At 43.9% G+C, this 21,190-nt stretch overlaps 2 protein-coding genes across 2 annotated transcripts in view; both read right to left on the bottom strand.

The window, feature by feature from the left end:
* Positions 1-86: 86 nt before the first annotated feature.
* Positions 87-12,960, bottom strand: LOC311118467 (NACHT, LRR and PYD domains-containing protein 1 homolog). Its single transcript, XM_084193261.1, has 6 exons — positions 12,687-12,960; positions 12,240-12,499; positions 11,955-12,080; positions 11,666-11,798; positions 11,551-11,580; positions 87-3,346 (listed from the first exon to the last, which is right to left on the bottom strand). The coding sequence occupies exons 1-6, from the start codon at positions 12,775-12,777 to the stop codon at positions 3,033-3,035; spliced, it is 954 nt and encodes a 317-aa protein (XP_084049387.1). The 5' UTR covers positions 12,778-12,960; the 3' UTR covers positions 87-3,032.
* A 2,042-nt stretch (positions 12,961-15,002) lies between these two features.
* The window catches only part of LOC311118469 (NACHT, LRR and PYD domains-containing protein 3-like), a gene marked incomplete at its 3' end in the record, with an annotated part of 7,492 nt that continues 1,304 nt past the window's right edge, over positions 15,003-21,190 (bottom strand). Inside the window, exons 3-9 of the mRNA XM_084193263.1 lie at positions 19,743-21,190; positions 19,486-19,659; positions 17,081-17,254; positions 16,828-17,001; positions 16,393-16,566; positions 15,707-15,753; positions 15,003-15,568 (exon numbers count right to left, since the gene is read on the bottom strand). The exon at positions 19,743-21,190 is cut by the window's right edge and continues 395 nt beyond it. Of these exons, the coding sequence (XP_084049389.1) occupies positions 15,003-15,568; positions 15,707-15,753; positions 16,393-16,566; positions 16,828-17,001; positions 17,081-17,254; positions 19,486-19,659; positions 19,743-21,190 (2,757 nt within the window). The remainder of the gene's footprint in view (positions 15,569-15,706; positions 15,754-16,392; positions 16,567-16,827; positions 17,002-17,080; positions 17,255-19,485; positions 19,660-19,742) is intronic.

Raw genomic sequence — 21,190 nt, 5'->3', positions numbered from 1 at the left:
ATGTTATTTGTATTACTGCTGTTACCATGACAACTGTCTAGTAATCATTACTTTTAATGCTGTTAACAAATGTCAATGCTATAATATTATTTGTGCTATAAAGGCGGTTGACTTTATTGCTTTTTTCCATATTGTTAAACAACATTCTAAGTCACAATACATTCCTTTTAATTGACATGTACAACATGTATTTGACAGGGATACTGCACATCAATCAACATTTCTGTAAATGTGCCAGATTTAGCTGTAGTCCATGGGCAGGTAGATACACATAGAAAAATACAATGTTATAAAACATTTAGTAAAACATTGTGTATAGATGGGGGCTGATTGGTCCTTCAGCCACTCTCAAGTCATTGGTAAAGGGGAGAGAGGTTGAACAGCTCCTTATATGTCCTTCAGCCACTCTCAAGTCATTGGTAAAGGGGAGAGAGGTTGAACAGCTCCTTATATGTCCTTCAGCCACTCTCAAGTCATTGGTAAAGGGGAGATAGGTTGAACAGCTCCTTATATGTCCTTCAGCCACTCTCAAGTCATTGGTAAAGGGGAGAGAGGTTGAACAGCTCCTTATATGTCCTTCAGCCACTCTCAAGTCATTGGTAAAGGGGTGAGAGGTTGAACAGCTCCTTATATGTCCTTCAGCCACTCTCAAGTCATTGGTAAAGGGGTGAGGGTGAACAGCTCCTTATATGTCCTTCAGCCACTCTCAAGTCATTGGTAAAGGGGAGAGAGGTTGAACAGCTCCTTATATGTCCTTCAGCCACTCTCAAGTCATTGGTAAAGGGGAGAGAGGTTGAACAGCTCCTTATATGTCCTTCAGCCACTCTCAAGTCATTGGTAAAGGGGAGAGAGGTTGAACAGCTCCTTATATGTCCTTCAGCCACTCTCAAGTCATTGGTAAAGGGGAGAGAGGTTGAACAGCTCCTTATATGTCCTTCAGCCACTCTCAAGTCATTGGTAAAGGGGAGAGAGGTTGAAAAGCTCCTTATATGTCCTTCAGCCACTCTCAAGTCATTGGTAAAGGGGAGAGAGGTTGAACAGCTCCTTACATGTCCTTCAGCCACTCTCAAGTCATTGGTAAAGGGGAGAGAGGTTGAACAGCTCCTTATATGTCCTTCAGCCACTCTCAAGTCATTGGTAAAGGGGAGAGAGGTTGAACAGCTCCTTATATGTCCTTCAGCCACTCTCAAGTCATTGGTAAAGGGGAGAGAGGTTGAACAGCTCCTTATATGTCCTTCAGCCACTCTCAAGTCATTGGTAAAGGGGAGAGAGGTTGAACAGCTCCTTATATGTCCTTCAGCCACTCTCAAGTCATTGGTAAAGGGGAGAGAGGTTGAACAGCTCCTTATATGTCCTTCAGCCACTCTCAAGTCATTGGTAAAGGGGAGAGAGGTTGAACAGCTCCTTATATGTCCTTCAGCCACTCTCAAGTCATTGGTAAAGGGGAGAGAGGTTGAACAGCTCCTTATATGTCCTTCAGCCACTCTCAAGTCATTGGTAAAGGGGAGAGAGGTTGAACAGCTCCTTATATGTCCTTCAGCCACTCTCAAGTCATTGGTAAAGGGGAGAGAGGTTGAACAGCTCCTTATATGTCCTTCAGCCACTCTCAAGTCATTGGTAAAGGGGAGAGAGGTTGAACAGCTCCTTATATGTCCTTCAGCCACTCTCAAGTCATTGGTAAAGGGGAGAGAGGTTGAACAGCTCCTTATATGTCCTTCAGCCACTCTCAAGTCATTGGTAAAGGGGAGAGAGGTTGAACAGCTCCTTATATGTCCTTCAGCCACTCTCAAGTCATTGGTAAAGGGGTGAGAGGTTGAACAGCTCCTTATGTCTGTCAATGGTCAATGTGCTCTCACTGAGAAAACTGCTGATAGACTGAGGTGGTTGTGTTGATATCCAGCCCCTCTCATTAACCTCTATCAGGCCAACACTGTACAATATATTCATAAAATACATTTCTGTGGTTTTAAGTTGAATGCCAAATTCTCAGAGCCATTTTCCCGGACACATTCACAGTGAGTATGCAAATACAGTAAGTAAATTCCAATAACATCACAATACATGCTTACAATGCGTATACAATACATGTTTACAATGCGTATACAATGAAATTTAAAATCTAAAGTTTAAAATACACAGACATCAGGTAGGTAGGTGTGTTGGTGTGAGAGAGAGACAGAGTTGTATCAACATGTTCTGCTAGATAGAGGTCCATACCTAGGTACCTAGTGGAGGACTAACTGACCCTCCTGCTAGATAGGGGTCCATACCTAGGTACCTAGTGGAGGACTAATTGATCCTCCTGCTAGATAGGGGTCCAGCTAGGTACCTAGTGGAGGACTAACTGACCCTCCTGCTAGATAGGGGTCCAGCTAGGTACCTAGTGGAGGACTAACTGACCCTCCTGCTAGATAGGGGTCCAGCTAGGTACCTAGTGGAGGACTAACTGACTCTCCTGCTAGATAGGGGTCCAGCTAGGTACCTAGTGGAGGACTAACTGACCCTCCTGCTAGATAGGGGTCCAGCTAGGTACCTAGTGGAGGACTAACTGACCCTCCTGCTAGATAGGGGTCCATACCTAGGTACCTAGTGGAGGACTAACTGACCCTCCTGCTAGATAGGGGTCCAGCTAGGTACCTAGTGGAGGACTAACTGACCCTCCTGCTAGATAGGGGTCCAGCTAGGTACCTAGTGGAGGACTAACTGACCCTCCTGCTAGATAGGGGTCCAGCTAGGTACCTAGTGGAGGACTAACTGACCCTCCTGCTAGATAGGGGTCCAGCTAGGTACCTAGTGGAGGACTAACTGACCCTCCTGCTAGAAGATCCACACCTCCAGGAGGCTGCAGAAGGAGAGAGGCTGTGTGGCTGGACCTTTGGTTAGTTTATTGCTATTATAGTGGTCATGTTTGATTGACATTTTCTGTACATTTTTGGGAGCCTGAATTAAAGCAACAGACAACAAGACCATGTTGAACCACCCTGCCTGTCTATTCTGCCTGGTCTCCCCACACCCAGGGGTTGGCTACAACTTTAGATCTGAAGCTGTGTCCAAAGATAGGGGTCCAGCTCCCCAAGAAGGTAGATCATCCTGGAACATGACTCAGTTCCTTTTCTCAACACCATGTCGATGATGTCACGTGCCTTCTCTGCCCTCTCAGCTATCACCTTTACTGACTCCATTTCCTCCTGGTTGATGACTGTGTGTTGCAGGAGTCCGTCCAGCAGACCATCCAGGACAGGTCCTGACACTCGTCTCACAAACTCTGTCCGTACAGAACCCAGCTGCTGCTCTGTAGAACCAGTCAGACTGCTCTCAGCCGGACGCCCTGCCCCCAACACAGCACCTGAGAGAGGCAGGTTACAAAATAACTACATTTGTTCATTCACATTTCAGACATTTAGAAACAGACGTCTTTCAGGGTGACCTACAGTAAAAGTATTCATTGTATTGTTAATCTTTGCATTAAGAACACATTCTGTAACAATAACAACCTGAATCAATGAACACATCACACCACTACTGTTTCATTCATATTTAGGGTCGGTTTTCACAGACGTAGAAAAAGATGCTGGGGCATTCAGAACCAGGCTAATCTACATCACGTCCTGGAGGAGATGGCATTCAGAACCAGGCTAATCTACATCACGTCCTGGAGGAGATGTCATTGGGGCATTCAGAACCAGGCTAATCTACATCAAGTCCTGGAGGAGATGTCATTGGGGCATTCAGAACCAGGCTAATCTACATCACGTCCTGGAGGAGATGTCATTGGGGCATTCAGAACCAGGCTAATCTACATCACGTCCTGGAGGAGATGTCATTGGGGCATTCAGAACCAGGCTAATCTACATCACGTCCTGGAGGAGATGTCATTCAGAACCAGGCTAATCTACATCAAGTCCTGGAGGAGATGTCGTTCAGAACCAGGCTAATCTACGTCAAGTCCTGGAGGAGATGTCATTGGGGCATTCAGAACCAGGCTAATCTACATCAAGTCCTGGAGGAGATGTCATTGGGGCATTCAGAACCAGGCTAATCTACATCACGTCCTGGAGGAGATGTCATTCAGAACCAGGCTAATGTACAGTTGAAGCCAAATACATTTAAACTCAGTTTTTCACAATTTCTGACATTTAATCCTAGTAAAAATTCCCTGTCTTAGGTCAGTTAGGATCACCACTTTATTTTAAGAATGTGAAATGTCAGAATAATAGTAGAGAGAATGATTTATTTCAGCCTTTATTTCTTTCATCACATTCCCAGTGGGTCAGAAGTTTACATACACTCAATTAGTATTTTTTACATTCACATTTTAGTCATTTAGCAGACGCTCTTATCCAGAGCGACTTACAATTAGTGAGTGCATACAGTGGGGAAAAAAAGTATTTAGTCAGCCACCAATTGTGCAAATTCTCCCACTTAAAAAGATGAGAGAGGCCTGTAATTTTCATCATAGGTACACGTCAACTATGACAGACAAATTGAGAAAAGAAAATCCAGAAAATCACATTGTAGGATTTTTAATGAATTTATTTGCAAATTATGGTGGAAAATAAGTATTTGGTCACCTACAAACAAGCAAGATTTCTGGCTCTCACAGACCTTTAACTTCTTCTTTAAGAGGCTCCTCTGTCCTCCACTCGTTACCTGTATTAATGGCACCTGTTTGAACTTGTTATCAGTATAAAAGACACCTGTCCACAACCTCAAACAGTCACACTCCAAACTCCACTATGGCCAAGACCAAAGAGCTGTCAAAGGACACCAGAAACAAAATTGTAGACCTGCACCAGGCTGGGAAGACTGAATCTGCAATAGGTAAGCAGCTTGGTTTGAAGAAATCAACTGTGGGAGCAATTATTAGGAAATGGAAGACATACAAGACCACTGATAATCTCCCTCGATCTGGGGCTCCACGCAAGATCTCACCCCGTGGGGTCAAAATGATCACAAGAACGGTGAGCAAAAATCCCAGAACCACACGGGGGGACCTAGTGAATGACCTGCAGAGAGCTGGGACCAAAGTAACAAAGCCTACCATCAGTAACACACTACGCCGCCAGGGACTCAAATCCTGCAGTGCTAGACGTGTCCCCCTGCTTAAGCCAGTACATGTCCAGGCCCGTCTGAAGTTTGCTAGAGTGCATCCAGAAGAGGATTGGGAGAATGTCATATGGTCAGATGAAACCAAAATATAACTTTTTGGTAAAAAAGCATGGGAGTGAAAACATCCTACTTTGGGGCTGTTTTTCTGCAAAGGGACCGGGACGACTGATCCGTGTAAAGGAAAGAATGAATGGGGCCATGTATCGTGAGATTTTGAGTGAAAACCTCCTTCCATCAGCAAGGGCATTGAAGATGAAACGTGGCTGGGTCTTTCAGCATGACAATGATCCCAAACACACCGCCCGGGCAACGAAGGAGTGGCTTCGTAAGAAGCATTTCAAGGTCCTGGAGTCTCCAGATCTCAACCCCATATAAAATCTTTGGAGGGAGTTGAAAGTCTGTGTTGCCCAGCGACAGCCCCAAAACATCACTGCTCTAGAGGAGATCTGCATGGAGGAATGGGCCAAAATACCAGCAACAGTGTGTGAAAACCTTGTGAAGACTTACAGAAAACGTTTGACCTGTGTCATTGCCAACAAAGGGTATATAACAAAGTACTGAGAAACTTTTGTTATTGACCAAATACTTATTTTCCACCATAATTTGCAAATAAATTCATTAAAAATCCTACAATGTGATTTTCTGGATTTTTTCTCTCTCATTTTGTCTGTCATAGTTGACGTGTACCTATGATGAAAATTACAGGCCTCTCTCATCTTTTTAAGTGGGAGAACTTGCACAATTGGTGGCTGACTAAATACTTTTTTTCCCCACTGTACATTTTTCATACTGGCCCCCCGTGGGTATTTGGTAGCATTGCCTTTAAATTGTTTAACTTGGGTCAAACGTTTCGGGTAGCCTTCCACAAGCTTCCCACAATAAGTTGGGTGAATTTTTGCCCATTCCTCCTGACAGAGCTGGTGTAACTGAGTCAGGTTTGTAGGCCTCCTTGCTCGCACACGCTTTTTCCAGTTCTGCCCACACATTTTCTATAGGATTGAGGTCAGGGCTTTGTGATGGCCACTCCAATACCTTGACTTTGTTGTCCTTAAGCCATTGTGCCACAACTTTGGAAGTATGCTTGGGGTCATTGTCCGTTTGGAAGACCCATTTGCAACCAAGCTTTAACTTCCTGACTGATGTCTTGAGATGTTGCTTCAATATATTCACATAATTTTCCTTCCTCATGATGCCATCTATTTTGTGAAGTGCACCAGTCCCTCCTGCAGCAAAGCACCGCCACAGCATGATGCTGCCACCGTTCTTCACGGTTGGGATGATGTTCTTCGGCTTGCAAGCCACCCCTCTTTTTCCTCCAAACATAATGATGGTCATTATGGCCAAACAGTTCCATTTTTGTTTCATCAGCCCAGAGGACATTTCTCCAAAAAGTACGATCTTTGTCCCCATGTGCAGTTGCAAACCGTAGTCTGGCTTTTTTATGGCGGTTTTGGAGCAGTGGCTTCTTCCTTGCTGAGCAGCCTTTCAGGTTATGTCGATATAGGTCTCATTTTAGTGTGGACATAGATACTTTTGTACCCGTTTCCTCCAGCATCTTCACAAGGTCCTTTGCTGTTGTTCTCAGATTGAGTCGCACTTTTCGCACCAAAGTATGTTAATCTCTAGGAAACAGAACGCGTCTCCTTCCTGAGCGGTATGACGGCTGCGTGGTCCCATGGTGTTTATACTTGCATACTATTGTTTGTACAGATGAACGTGGTACCTTCAGTCATTTGGAAATTGCTCCCAAGGATGAACCAGACTTGTGGAGGTCTACACATTTTTTTCTGAGGTCTTGGCTGATTTATTTTGATTTTCCCATGATGTCAAGCAAAGAGGCACTGAGTTTGAAGGTAGGCCTTGAAATACATCCACAGGTACACCTCCAATTGACTCAAATTATGTCAATTAGCCTATCAGAAGCTTCTAAAGCCATGACATACTTTTCTGGAATTTTCCAAGCTGTTTAAAGACACAGTCAACTTAGTGTCAAATATAATCAAATCAAATTTTATTGGCCACATGCGCCGAATACAACAGGTGCAGACATTACAGTGAAATGCTTACTTACAGCCCTTAACCAACAGTGCATTTATTTTTAACAAAAAAGTAAAAATAAAACAACAACAAAAAAGTGTTGAGAAAAAAAGAGCAGAAGTAAAATAAAATAACAGTAGGGAGGCTATATATACAGGGGGGTACCGGTGCAGAGTCAATGTGCGGGGGCACCGGCTAGCTGAGCTAGTTGAAGTAATATGTACATGTGGGTAGAGTTAAAGTGACTATGCATAAATAATTAACAGAGTAGCAGCAGCGTAAAAGGATGGGGTGGGGGGGGGCAGTGCAAATAGTCTGGGTAGCCATGATTAGCTGTTCAGGAGTGTTATGGCTTGGGGGTAGAAGCTGTTGAGAAGTCTTTTGGACCTAGACTTGGCACTCCGGTACCGCTTGCCGTGCGGTAGCAGAGAGAACAGTCTATGACTAGGGTGGCTGGAGTCTTTGACAATTTTGAGGGCCTTCCTCTGACACCGCCTGGTATAGAGGTCCTGGATGGCAGGAAGCTTGGCCCCAGTGATGTACTAGGCCGTACGCACTACCCTCTGTAGTGCCTTGCGGTCGGAGGCCAAGCAGTTGCCATACCAGGCGGTGATGCAACCAGTCAGGATGCTCTCGATGGTGCAGCTGTAGAATCTTTTGAGGATCTGAGGACCCATGCCAAATCTTTTCAGTCTCCTGAGGGGGAATAGGCTTTGTCGTGCCCTCTTCACGACTGTCTTGGTGTGTTTGGACCATGATAGTTCGTTGGTGATGTGGACACCAAGGAACTTGAAGCTCTCAACCTGTTCCACTACAGCCCCGTCGATGAGAATGGGGGCGTGCTCAGTCCTCTTTTTTTTTTCCTGTAGTCCACAATCATCTCCTTTGTCTTGGTCACGTTGAGGGAGAGGTTGTTATCCTGGCACCACACGGCCAGGTCTCTGACCTCCTCCCTATAGGCTGTCTCATCGTTGTTGGTGATCAGGCCTACCACTGTTGTGTCGTCAGCAAACTTAATGATGGTGTTGGAGTCGTGCCTGGCCATGCAGTCATGGGTGAACAGGGAGTACAGGAGGGGACTGAGCACGCACCCCTGAGGGGCCCCCGTGTTGAGGATCAGTGTGGCAGATGTGTTGATACCTACCCTTACCACCTGGGGGCGGCCCGTCAGGAAGTCCAGGATCCAGTTGCAGAGGGAGGTGTTTAGTCCCAGGATCCTTAGCTTAGTGATGAGCTTTGAGGGGACTATGGTGTTGAATGCTGAGCTGTAGTCAATGAATAGCATTCTCACGTAGGTGTTCCTCTTGTCCAGGTGGGAAAGGGCAGTGTGGAGTGCAATAGAGATTGCATCATCTGTGGATCTGTTGGGGCGGTATGCAAATAGGAGTGGGTCTAGGGTTTCTGGGATAATGCTGTTGATGTGAGCCATGACCAGCCTTTCAAAGCACTTAATGGCTACAGACGTCAGTGCTACGGGTTGGTAGTCATTTAGGCAGGTTATCTTAGAGTCCTAGGGCACGGGGACTATGGTGGTCTGCTTGAAACATGTTGGTATTACAGACTCAGTCAGTGACATGTTGAAAATGTCAGTGAAGACACTTGCCAGTTGGTCAGCACATGCTCGGAGTACATGTCCTGGTAATCCGTCTGGCCCTGCGGCCTTGTGAATGTTGACCTGCTTAAAAGTCTTACTCACATCGGCTACGGAGAGCGTGATCACATAGTCATCCGGAACAGCTGGTGCTCTCATGCATGCTTCAGTGTTGCTTGCCTCGAAGCGAGCATAGCATTTAGCTCGTCTGGTATGCTCGTGTCACTTGGCAGCTCGCGAGTGCGCTTCTGTAATAGTTTTCAAGCCCTGCCACATCCGATGAGCGTCAGAGCCAGTGTAGTACGATTCAATCTTAGTCCTGTATTGACTCTTTGCCTGTTTGATGGTTCGTCGGAGGGCATAGCGGGATTTCTTATAAGCGTCCGGGTTAGAGTCCCGCTCCTTGAAAGCGGCAGCTCTACCCTTTAGCTCAGTGCGATGTTTCCTGTAATCCATGGCTTCTGGTTGGGGTATGTACGTACAGTTACTGTGGGGATGACATCATTGATGCATTTATTGATGAAGCCAGTGACTGATGTGGTGTACTCCTCAATGCTATCTGAAGAATCCCGGAACATGTTCCAGTCTGTGCTAGCAAAACAGTCCTGTAGCTTAGCATCTGCATCATCTGACAACTTCCTTATTAACAGAGTCACTGGTGCTTCCTGCTTTAGTTTTTGCTTATAAGCGGGAATCAGGAGGATAGAGTTATGGTCAGATTTGCCAAATGGAGGGCGAGGGAGAGCTTTGTATGCGTCTCTGTGTGTGGAGTAAAGGTGGTCTATAGGTTTTTTTCCTCTGGTTGCAGATTTAACATGCTGGTAGAAATTAGGTAGAACGGATTTAAGTTTCCCTGCATTAAAGTCCCCGGCCACTAGGAGCACTACATCTGGATGAGCGTTTTCCTGTTGATTTATGGCCTTATACAGCTCATAGTGTGTATGTAAACCTCTGACCCACTGGAATTGTGATACAGTGAACTATAAGTGAAATAATCTGTCTGTAAAGAATTGTTTGAAAAATTACTTGTGTCATGCACAAAGTAGATGTCCTAACCGACTTGCCAAAACTATAGTTTGTTAACAAGACATTTGTGGAGTGGTTGACAAACGAGTTTTAATGACTCCAACCTAAGTGTATGTAAACTTCCGACTTCAGCTGTAGATTGATAATGCTTTTATCAATTTACCAATTACGGAGTCTTCAGACCCCTACACTTTTTCCACATTTTGTTACGTTACAGCCTTATTATAAAATTGATTAACTACATGTTTTTCCTCATCAATCTACACACAATACCCCATAATGACAAAGCGAAAACAGGTTTTTGCAAATGTTTACAAATGTATTAAAAATAAAAGACAGAAATACCTTATTTACATAAGTATTCAGACCCTTTGCTATGAGACTCGAAATTGAGCTCAGGTGCATCCTGTTTCCATTGATCATCCTTGAGATGTTTCTACAACTTGATTGGAGTCCAATTGTGGTAAATTCAATTGATTGGACATGATTTGGAAAGGCACACACCTGTCTATATAAGGTCCCACAGTTGACAGTGCATGTCAGAGCAAAAACCAAGCCATAAGGTCGAAGGAATTGTCCGTAGAGCTCCGAGACAGGATTGTGTCAAAGCACAGATCTGGGGAAGTGTACTAAAACATTTCTGCATCATTGAAGGTCCCCAAGAACACAGTGGCCTTCAACTTTCTTAAATGGAAGAAGTTTGGAACCACCAAGACTCTTCCTAGAGCTGGCCGCCCGGCCAAACTGAGCAAGCGGGGGAGAAGGGCCTTGGTCAGGGAGGTGACTAAGAACCCAATGGTCACTCTGACAGAGCTCCAGAGTTCCTCTGTGTAGATGGGAGAGCCTTCCAGAAGGACAACCATCTCTGCAGAACTCCACCAATCAGGCCTTTATGGTAGAGTGGCCAGACGGAAGCCACTCCTCAGTAAAAGGCACATGACAGCCCGCTTGGAGTTTGCCAAAAGGCACCTAAAGGACTCTCAGACCATGAGAAACAAGATTCTCTGGTCTGATGAAACTAAGATTGAACTCTTTGGCCTGAATGCCAAGCGTCACATCTGGAAGAACCCTGGCACCATCCCTACGGTGAAGCATGGTGGTGGCAGCATCATACTGTGGGGATGTTTTTCAGCGGCAGGGGCTGGGAGACTAGTCAGGATCGAGGGAAAGATGAACTCAGCAAAGTACAGAGAGATCCTTAATGAAAACCTGGTCTAGAGCGCTCAGGACCTCAGACTGGGGCCAAGGTTCACCTTCCAACAGGACAACGACCCTAAGCACACAGCCAAGACAACGCAGGAGTGGCTTCGGGACAAGTCTCTGAATTTCCTTGAGTGGCCCAGCCAGAGCCTGGACTTGAACCCGATCGAACATCTCTGGAGAGACCTGAAAATAGCTGTGCAGCGACGCTCCCCATCCAACCTGACAGAGCTTCTGCAGAGAAGAATGGGAGAAACTCCCCAAATACAGGTGTGCCAAGCTTGTAGCGTCATACCCAAGAAGAATCGAGGCTGTAATCGCTGCCAAAGGTGTTTCAACAAAGTACTGAGTAAAGGGTCTGAATACTTATGTAAATGTGATATTTCAGGTATTTTTTTATATATACATTTGCAACAATGTCTAAAAACCTGTTTTTGCTTTGTCATTATGGGGTATTTTGTGCAGATTGATGAGGGGAAAAAACGATTTTATCAATTTTATAATAAGGCTGTAACGTAACAAAATGTGGAAAAATTAAAAGGGTCTGAATACTTTCTGAATGCACTGTAACTCTCATGTTTACTTACTTGTTGAATGGGTGGCAGTGATGTATTCATCTGAAAGATAAACAAAATGAGTTTATATCACTCTAAATAGCATCTGTTACAAAAGTACAAAGTTATGATTGACATATGCTCCTACCTTGTGATACCACTTCTTTCCATGCTATCCTCTCATCATCACCGAATAACTCCATCTCAATGTCAACCCCTGTCATTTTCACAACCGCCTTGAAAAAGCTTGGTGTGGAGTCTCTATGTATGAGATGAATCTTCTGGAGAGAACGAGAGAGAGATTGCTTGCAATGTAAACATATGTTTCCCATGCCAATAAAGCCATTTGAATTGAGAGCCATCGAGCGACAGAGAGCAATGGATAGAAATGTGACTTAAAATGTCAGATTCATGTTCTTAGTCTACTAAAACTGTACCTGTGGATTGATGTAGGTAGAACAGGGAATGTTCAGTCTGAAGAAACTATTCAGTTTGAAGGCCTGCTCTGGTCTTGTGATGAGAACCCTTGAAGACCCTTGAGACTTTTCCTGTTGTTCCACAGCCTGCGAAACGAGGCATGAAATACACAGCCAGTCAATGTATAGTCTTATTCAAACAATATTCAGAAAACTAGCAACACACTATTATCTTCATGTTATGAGTGTCAACATAAACCGTACCACTGCTTAGTTAAGGTCACCTCTAAAAGAATGGTACCTCACCTGTATTTGGCTGGGGTTACTGGGGAACAGGTATAGGCGTGGAATTAGTGTTTGCTTTTTCACTGTCATATAGAGCATCAGCTCACAGTGGACATCTATGTTCCGCGAAAAGATATAGCTCAGTATAACAGAGATAAGTGAGAACTTAGGATGGAGAATTTTGGCATGGAATCTGGTGACCTCATGCACTTCCTCAACAGACACTCCATGTTCCTCTACATGAAAAATCTTCATCTCATTCCTCAGGGAAGGGTTGGTCCCTGAACAACACAATAAAAAGGAGACAGAAAGACAAATATTGTATTATTCAAACAACTAAAACACAAAGAATATGCGGTACCAGATCACAGTAAACTCAAACTCCCAGAATATTCATTTATTCATTCAGGAAGTGAAACTCAGTTACATGGAAATGTCTTTCTGAATACTATGTCTATATGGTTTTACCTAAACAGACAAAGTGTGGCAGATGAACTTCCTCCAGTTCACCTAACTCCATAGTGATGTCTAGCAATGGACCACCTTGTCCGTACTGCATGTCTTTCAGAAGTTGACTGTAGGGTTCCCAGTTCCTGAAGTGATACTTCAGAATGACATCTCTCTCACACACCCAGCGGAGCCCAGACACTGTGCACTCATAACGCCCTTTGGGTGTCCTGTGCCTGAGGGCAACAACAAGATATGGTAGAGAGGGTCAATCGTCAAATGGAGAGGTTGGATTAGAAGCCTATTCCCAAAGGTAATGGGGAAATACACTAGCAAGTGGAATGAAATGTTAAAAGTAGTTATTTTACCTGAACATTTTCACTCCATGGACAGTGGAAGTCAAGGGTTCAATCTTAAGCCACTGTGTGGAGTCCTGAACATGGACAAGCATGTCAGTTATACATATGGGGCCAGTTTCCTGGACACAGATTGAGTCTAGTGCTGGACTTCAAGCATGATCAATGGAAGTTTCAATAGAAAGTTATTTAAGGTCCAAGACTAGGCTTAATCTTTGTCCGGGAAACTGGCCCATTAAATGAACAAAGTAATTTATCTAATGTATTTATTCAATGTTACATGGAATGCTGGTGATTGATCCAATTAAACTGTCTAATGACAAAATATGACAGTTAAAATCCTGCATTCCTACAAGCAGAACACAGGACTGTCTATATCCCAGTATGAATGGTTGGTCAGTACACACCTGGCTTTCAGACTGTGTTTATATTACTAAAGCAGAACACAGGACTGTCTATATCCCAGTATGAATGGTTGGTCAGTACACACCTGGCTTTCAGACTGTGTTTATATTACTAAAGCAGAACACAGGACTGTCTATATCCCAGTATGAATGGTTGGTCAGTACACACCTGGCTTTCAGACTGTGCCTGACTCCTGAAGGTATGTAAAAGTGAGAATTGACATTATGACTTACCTCAACATGGTCACAAGTCTTACAGCTCTGAGGAATCCCTGAAGTCAAAAGTAGTTGTTATTTAAAATGGACAATCTCATGTAATAATGAATTAATAAATATTAAATAGACTTGTAATAAAAATGAATGTAAGTGAGCAACAGTCTCAGAATGTACACTCATTATCATACCATAATCTGACATTAGTGTTATATTAATGAATGTTTGTGGAAGCAGGAAACAACATGGTTCTGGTCCATGTTTTGTAGATGTTGGGGGCCTGATTTCTGGTAGATCCCAGGATGAGAGTTTAAAGGTAGAGTCAGCTAAATGATGTTGTACGAGCAGCACCGCAGATATTGTGATGAGCAAGATGCCTGACTTCTCTCTCACACAGTATCTGCCCATGTGCACGGGTTCTCTTCACTCTTACAGCGTGGTAGCCACGGGACCAAAACAGAGGAGTTTAGCATCGCGCTCCAACGCCCTTAGTTGTTGTAGAAGTTTACCCACTATGATGTTTACTTTGTGCATCTACATCATATTGCTGACTCTACCTTTAAGTTTGTTTTGACCAAATATATCATGATTATGTTCCTTGCCTGGGACTCAAGAACGCTTTAATCGTATTTTGATTTTAAAACAATTATCAGTTAACACTCACATATCTGGTCTCTGGTGTTCTCAGGTCCAGGCTTGATACAACACTCTCCACCATGGTCTCTGGTGTTGGGAAAGCAGAAGGATAGACTGTGATTAAACTAAAAACAACATATAAAGGCTTTATATAGCATACATACAGTCTTCATAAGCAATTCAAAGGGTGTATAAAGGGTGACAGAACAGCTCCCTATGTAGGGTGCATTGCCAAATGTGACATAACACTATGTCAACTTCCATGAAGTCAATACTGACAGTGACATTACAGGTGACATTGCTTATCTTGATGAAAGCCCCTAGAGACGTGAAGTCACCAGGTATCATTTTAACAGGTTCTGATGCCCTCTTGTGGTTAGAGTGAAACTGACACTACAGTGAGACATAGGAGAGGAAACATCTGTACATCCAACAGAACACATTAAAACACACCACTACTACTAATCGAACTGTCTGTAGGTCCAACAGAACACATTAAAACACACCACTACTACTAATCTAACTGTCTGTAGGTCCAACAGAACACATTAAAACACACCACTACTACTAATCTAACTGTCTGTAGGTCCAACAGAACACATTAAAACAAACCACTACTACTAATCTAACTGTCTGTAGGTCCAACAGAACACATTAAAACAAACCACTACTAATCTAATTGTAGGAATGATTCCAGAGGAAATCAAATGATAAAACATTGCTATGACTCACCTTTGAATGTGTTGGTCATCTATCTGACACAGGGTCACTGAGGAGGAGGAATAAACCCCAAACCCAAACCCAGGATAGAGGGGTTCAGTGAATGTGGTGTGTTCTGTGTAAAGGTGTGTCAGTGTACCAGAGGAGGACACACTATAGAAGGACAAAGTACCAGCTGGCCAGTCCAGATACACTCCAACTCTGTTAGGAACAGGACCAGGGATGGATCTGCTGACTCCAGCATGGTAAAAGTAATATCCACTGTCAGAGCAGAATAAACACCAGGACTTCCTATTGGCTCCAATCCAACTGTCATCCTCCTTTCCCTTTCCCTTCCTCTTCATTCCTTTGTACGCTAAACCAATGTGAGAAATGTCATCATCCCTCTCCACCTCCCAGTAATAACGAGATCCAGATAAGCCTTCTCTGCAGAGAACTTGGGGAATATGGTCAAATCTGTCTGGATGGTCTTCATAATGCTGCTTCTCCTCCACCCGTGTCACCTTCCTGTTCCCCTCAGACAATATCAGGACTGGGTTTGCTGTATTTGGGTCCAGGGTGAGATGACAGGCATCTGTAGACAAAAGGAGAGTTTAATCAAACCACATCTTCATATAAAATGTTGTTTTTGTAGGTACAGAACAAGTATTGATTAGTTCCAATGTTACTATTAGTTCTGAAAATGCAGTTAATTAGGATTGAATAGACTTACATTTCCTCAGCCCTGGTTTCAGCCTGAACTCTCCACCATGATCCACACTGTAGGAGAAACAGGTTATTGACTGACAGAGACCTAATAAAGCAGTCAACATTTAAACCATATTGTTGTGTTCTGGTGCACTATCCAAGTTCATTACTAGAGAAATACAGGTATTCTATCCTACATACTGCATACAGAACAGAGTACAATTCATTACTAGAGAAATACAGGTATTCTATCCTACCTACTGCATACAGAACGGAGTACAATTCATTACTACAGACATACAGGTATTCTATCCTACCTACTGCATACAGAACAGAGTACAATTCATTACTAGAGACATACAGGTATTCTATCCTACATACTGCATACAGAACAGAGTACAATTCAATACTAGAGACATACAGGTATTCTATCCTACCTACTGCATACAGAACAGAGTACAATTCATTACTAGAGACATACAGGTATTCTTTCCTACCTACTGCATACAGAACAGAGTACAATTCCAACAGGATATCAGAGATGCAGAAGAAGAGTATTCATGTGGTGATGATGTATGCTGTGTTGGAGTGCTAAGCCTGCTGGGTAAACTTCCCCTGTATTCTACCATCATGTCCTCATGTTACTGAACCTACTACACTACATAGGACACAACCACTGCTCACACTATTAGGACATCTATTCTGACTTACTTCAGCTTAATCAGTTTATCTGTGGGATCCACCAGAGCAGCTGAAAGCAGTCCCCCTGCAGAGTCTCCTGGGTGATTGTAGCTCAGGTCCAGCTCTTTCAGGTGGGAGGGGTTTGACCTCAGAGCTGAAGACAGAGCAGCACAGCCCTCCTCTGTGACCAGACAGCCAGACAGCCTACAGAGAGACACAACAGCTGGCTAGGTTGGTGGACTGGTGTCAATCATCTTGTAGGACACCCATACATTTGTCCATGACACAAACATTTTAAAGAAACATCAGATGTTCAGAGTATTTGTTTTACTAAGCTCAGTACCGACCTGACTAAAACAGCTGTACTTACCCCAGTGTGTGTAGTTTACAGTCTGGATCCTCCAGTCCAGCAGAGGGCAGTATAACTCAGCTCAGTACCGACCTGACTGAAACAGCTGTACTTACCCCAGTGTGTGTAGTTTACAGTCTGGATCCTCCAGTCCAGCAGACAGCAGTGTAACTCCTGAGTCCTGCAGGTCATTGTCTCTCAGCTCCAGTTGTTTCAGTTGTGAGTTGGATGAACTCAGGACTGAGGCCAGATCTGAACAGCAACCCTCTGTCAGACCACACTGACCTAGACTAGAGGGCAGAAGAGCACATGATTAACAAATGTTTAAAACATCCACATAATAACTAATACTGAAGAAAGTTAACTCACACTAGTGTCTGTATGTTGCAGAGTGCACTGGTTAGTCCAACACAGAGCAGCTCCACTCCTCTGTCTCCCAGGTCATTGTAGCTGAGGTCCAGTTCTCTCAGGGGGGAGTTTGGTGTCTGCAGAGCTGAAGCCAGAGTCTCACAGGATTCATATGTGAGTTTACAGCCAGACAGTCTGGAGAGAGGAGATATGTTGATACACTGTTAAATATGCAAAGCTTTAATAATAATGAGATGCATTAAGATAATAACAGAAGGACACATGATTAACCAATGTTAAAAACATACTAACTCACTCAAGATATTCACCTTAGTTTTATATATGTTATGTATGTTTCTGGATATGTCCCAAAAATGTTAAAATAATGTTACAAACATACACATACTAACTATACTGAACAGAAATATAAACCCAACATGTAAAGTGTTGGTCCCACGTTTCATGAGCTGAAATAAAAGATCCCAGATATGTTCCATATGCACAAAAGCTTATTTCTCTCAAATGTTGTGCATACATTTGTTTAGATCCCTGTTAGTGAGCATTTCTCCTTTGTTAAGATAATCAATTTTGTTAAGATAATCCATTCACCTGACAGGTGTGGTATATCAAGAAGCTGATTAAACTGCATGATCATTACACAGGTGCACCTTGTGCTGGGGACAATAAAAGGCCACTCTGAAATGTGCAGTTTTGTCACACAACACAATGAAACAGATGTGTCAAGTTTTGAGGGAGTGTGCAATTGGCATGATGACTGCAGGAATGTCCACCAGAGCTGTTGCTAGAGAATTTTATGTTAATTTCTCTTCCATAAACCGCCTCCAACATCGTTCTACCGGCCTCACAACCGCAGACCATGTGTAAACACGCCAGCCCAGGACCTCCACATCCGGCTTCTTCACCTGCAGGATGGTCTGAGACAAGCCACCAGGACAGCTGATTTAACTGTGGGTTTTCACAACCGAATAATTTCTGCACAAACTGTCAGAAACCGTCTCAGGGAAGCTCATCTGCGTGATCGTCATCCTCACCAGGGTCTTGACCTGACTGCAGTTTGGCGTCGTAACCGCCTTCAGTGGGCAAATGCTCACCTTCGATGGCCACTGGCACACTGGAGAAGTGTGCTCTTCACGGATGAATCCCGGTTTCAACTGTACCGGGAAGATGGCAGAAAGCGTGTATGGCGTCGTGATGGCATTGTGTGGGCAAGCGGTTTGCTGATGTCAACGTTGTGAACAGAGTGCCCCATGGTGGCGGTGGGGTTATGGTATGGGCCGGCATAAGCTACGGACAATGAACAAAATCACATTTTATGGATGGCAATTTGAATGCACAGAGATACCGTGATGAGATCCTGAGGCCCATTGTCGTGCAATTCATCTGCCACCATCACCTCATGTTTCAGCATGATAATGCACGGCCCCATGTCGCAAGGATCTGTATACAATTCCTGGAAGCTGATAATGTCCCAGTTCTTCCATGGACTGCATACTCACCAGACATGCATGTTTTGGATGCTCTGGATCGACGTGTACGACAGCATCTTCCAGTTCCCGGCAGTTTCCAGCAACGTCGCACAGCCATTGAAGAGGAGTGGGACAACATTCCACAGGCCACAATCAACAGCCTGATCAACTCTATGTGAAGGAGACGTGTCGCGCTGCATGAGGCAAATGGTGGTCACACCAGATACGGACTGGTTTTCTGATACACACCCATACTTATATTTTTTAAGGTATCTGTGACCAACAGATGCATATCTGAATTCCCATTTATGTGAAATCCATAGATTAGGGCCTAATGAATTTATTTCAATTGACTGATTTCCTCATATGAACTGTAACTCAGTAAAACCTTTCAAATTGTTGCATGTTGCGTTTATATTCTTGTTCAGTATATAGTACATTCATAATATATAAACGCTCACAGTGGATACTGAAGATAGTTAACTCACACTAGTGTCTGTATGTTGCAGAGTGGACTGGTTAGTCCAACACAGAGCAGCTCCACTCCTCTGTCTCCCAGGTCATTGTAGCTGAGGTCCAGTTCTCTCAGGGGGGAGTTTGGTGTCTGCAGAGCTGAAGCCAGAGTCTCACAGGATTCATATGTGAGTTTACAGCCAGACAGTCTGGAGAGAGGAGATATGTTGATACACTGTTAAATATGCAAAGCTTTAAGAATAATGAGATGCATTAAGACAATAACAGAAGGACACATGATTAACCAATGTCAAAAAAATACTAACTCACTCAAGACAATTAATCTTAGTTTGATATATTTATCACATTTTATGTATGTTTCTTCATATTTACCAAGACGTTCAAATAATGTTAAAAACATACACATACTAACTACATACATAATATATAAACACTCACAGTGGATACTGAAGATATTTAACTCACACTAGTGTCTGTATGTTGCAGAGTGGACTGGTTAGTCCAACACAGAGCAGCTTCACTCCTCTGTCCCCCAGGTGATTGTAGCTGAGGACCAGTTCTCTCAGGGGGGAGTTTGGTGTCTGCAGAGCTGAGGCCAGAGTCTCACAGGATTTATATGTGAGGTCACAGTGATCCAGTCTGGAGAGAGGAGATCATCTATTAGATATACAAATCCTTCAGAATAATGATAATGTATACATCAACTCAATAGCAGAACTTACAGTGGTCTCTTGCAGGTTTTCACTACTGGCAGCAACTTCTGATAACCTTCCACTGATGTGTTGTATGTCTTCAGGTCAAACTCCTCCAGCACCTCCTCTGACATCAGTAACAGGTAGGCCAGGGCTGAACATTGGTCAGGTTTTAGTCTTGTTTCTGAAAGAGTTCCTGATCGCAGGGAGGTTTGCATTTCTTCAACTAGAGAGTTGGCACCAAGTTCATTCAGACAGTGGAACAAGTTGATGATCCTTTCTGGTGAGGATTCCCTTTCGATCTTGTCTGAAAGGTACCTGACTGTTCTCTCAACTGTTTCCTCATTGCTCTGTGTTGTACTTCCTGTCTGTGTCAGAAGGCCTCGTAACAGATTCTGATTGGACTCCAGTGAGAGACCCAGAAGGAAGCGGAGGAACAGGTCCAGGTGTCCATTCTCACTCTTCAAGGCCTGGTCCACTGCTCTCCTGTTTAAGTCATACAACGGGTCTGACTTCTTGTCTCTGTACTGTTGTGTGATGACATTTTGGAGTAGGTATGGAGTGGCTGCGACTGCTTTGTGGGGGGAAACATTTTCCTTCTTGTCCAGACATGATTCTAAAGCATGCACTGCTGCTAGAAACTCCTGAATGCTCAGATGCACAAAGCTGTAGACCTTGTCTTGGTACAGCCCAGATTCTTCTTTAAAGATCTCTGTACACAATGCTGAGTACTCTGATGCCTCTGTGACATCAAGGCCACACTCTCTCAGGTCCTCCTCATAGAAGATCAGGTTGCCCTTCTGCAGCTGTTGGAAAGCCAGCTTTGCCAGTTTCAGGATCATCTCTTTGTCTGACTGAGACAGTTCCTTTGGGTTTGTCTCTGTGGCTTTGTTGTACTTCTTGTTCTTCACAATGATTTGGATGAGCGTGAAGTGTGTGAACATCTGGGTCAGAGTTTTGGGGACTTCATCCTTCTCTGCCTCCTTCAGCATCATCTCAAGGACAGTGGCTGATATCCAACAGAAGACTGGCATGTGGCACATGATGTGGAAGCTCCTTGATGTTTTTATGTGTTTGATGATTTCATTGGCCAGATTCTGATCTGTGATTTTCTTCCTGAAGTACTCCTCCTTCTGTGGATCATTGAACCCTCGTACCTCTGTCACCTGGTCAACACACTCAGGTGGGATCTGATTGGCTGCTGCAGGCCGTGAGGTTATCCAGAGGAGAGCAGAGGGAAGCAGATTCCCCTTGATGAGGTTTGTCAGCAGCACGTCCACCGAGGTTGGCTTCGTGACATCACAGCACTTCTCATTGTTTTTGAAGTCTAGAGGAAGTCGACACTCATCCAGACCATCAAAAATGAAAACAGTTTTGGTTTCACCATCTTCAATGCTGTCAATCTCTTTCAGCTCTGAGAAGTAGTGGGAAAGAAGTTGCATCAGACTGTATTGGTCCTTTTTCAGGTTCAGATCACG

This window comes from Coregonus lavaretus, assembly GCF_964263955.1.
Source record: "Coregonus lavaretus genome assembly, contig: HAP1_SCAFFOLD_1376, whole genome shotgun sequence".
Classification (NCBI taxonomy): domain Eukaryota; kingdom Metazoa; phylum Chordata; class Actinopteri; order Salmoniformes; family Salmonidae; genus Coregonus; species Coregonus lavaretus.
The sequence above is the reverse complement of the archived record's forward strand: the minus strand, read 5'-3'. Positions and strand labels throughout refer to the sequence as shown.

Bases quoted from the DNA above. Each gene is read 5' to 3' on its own strand.
- LOC311118467 (XM_084193261.1), bottom strand. From the start codon at position 12,777: ATGCAGTACGGACAAGGTGGTCCATTGCTAGACATCACTATGGAGTTA. The intron at 12,500-12,686 runs GTAAAACCATAT...TGTGTTGTTCAG, and splicing joins GCCACACTTTGTCTGTTTAG to GGACCAACCCTTCCCTGAGG. The intron at 11,581-11,665 runs GTAGGAGCATAT...TTTATCTTTCAG, and splicing joins GAAAGAAGTGGTATCACAAG to ATGAATACATCACTGCCACC.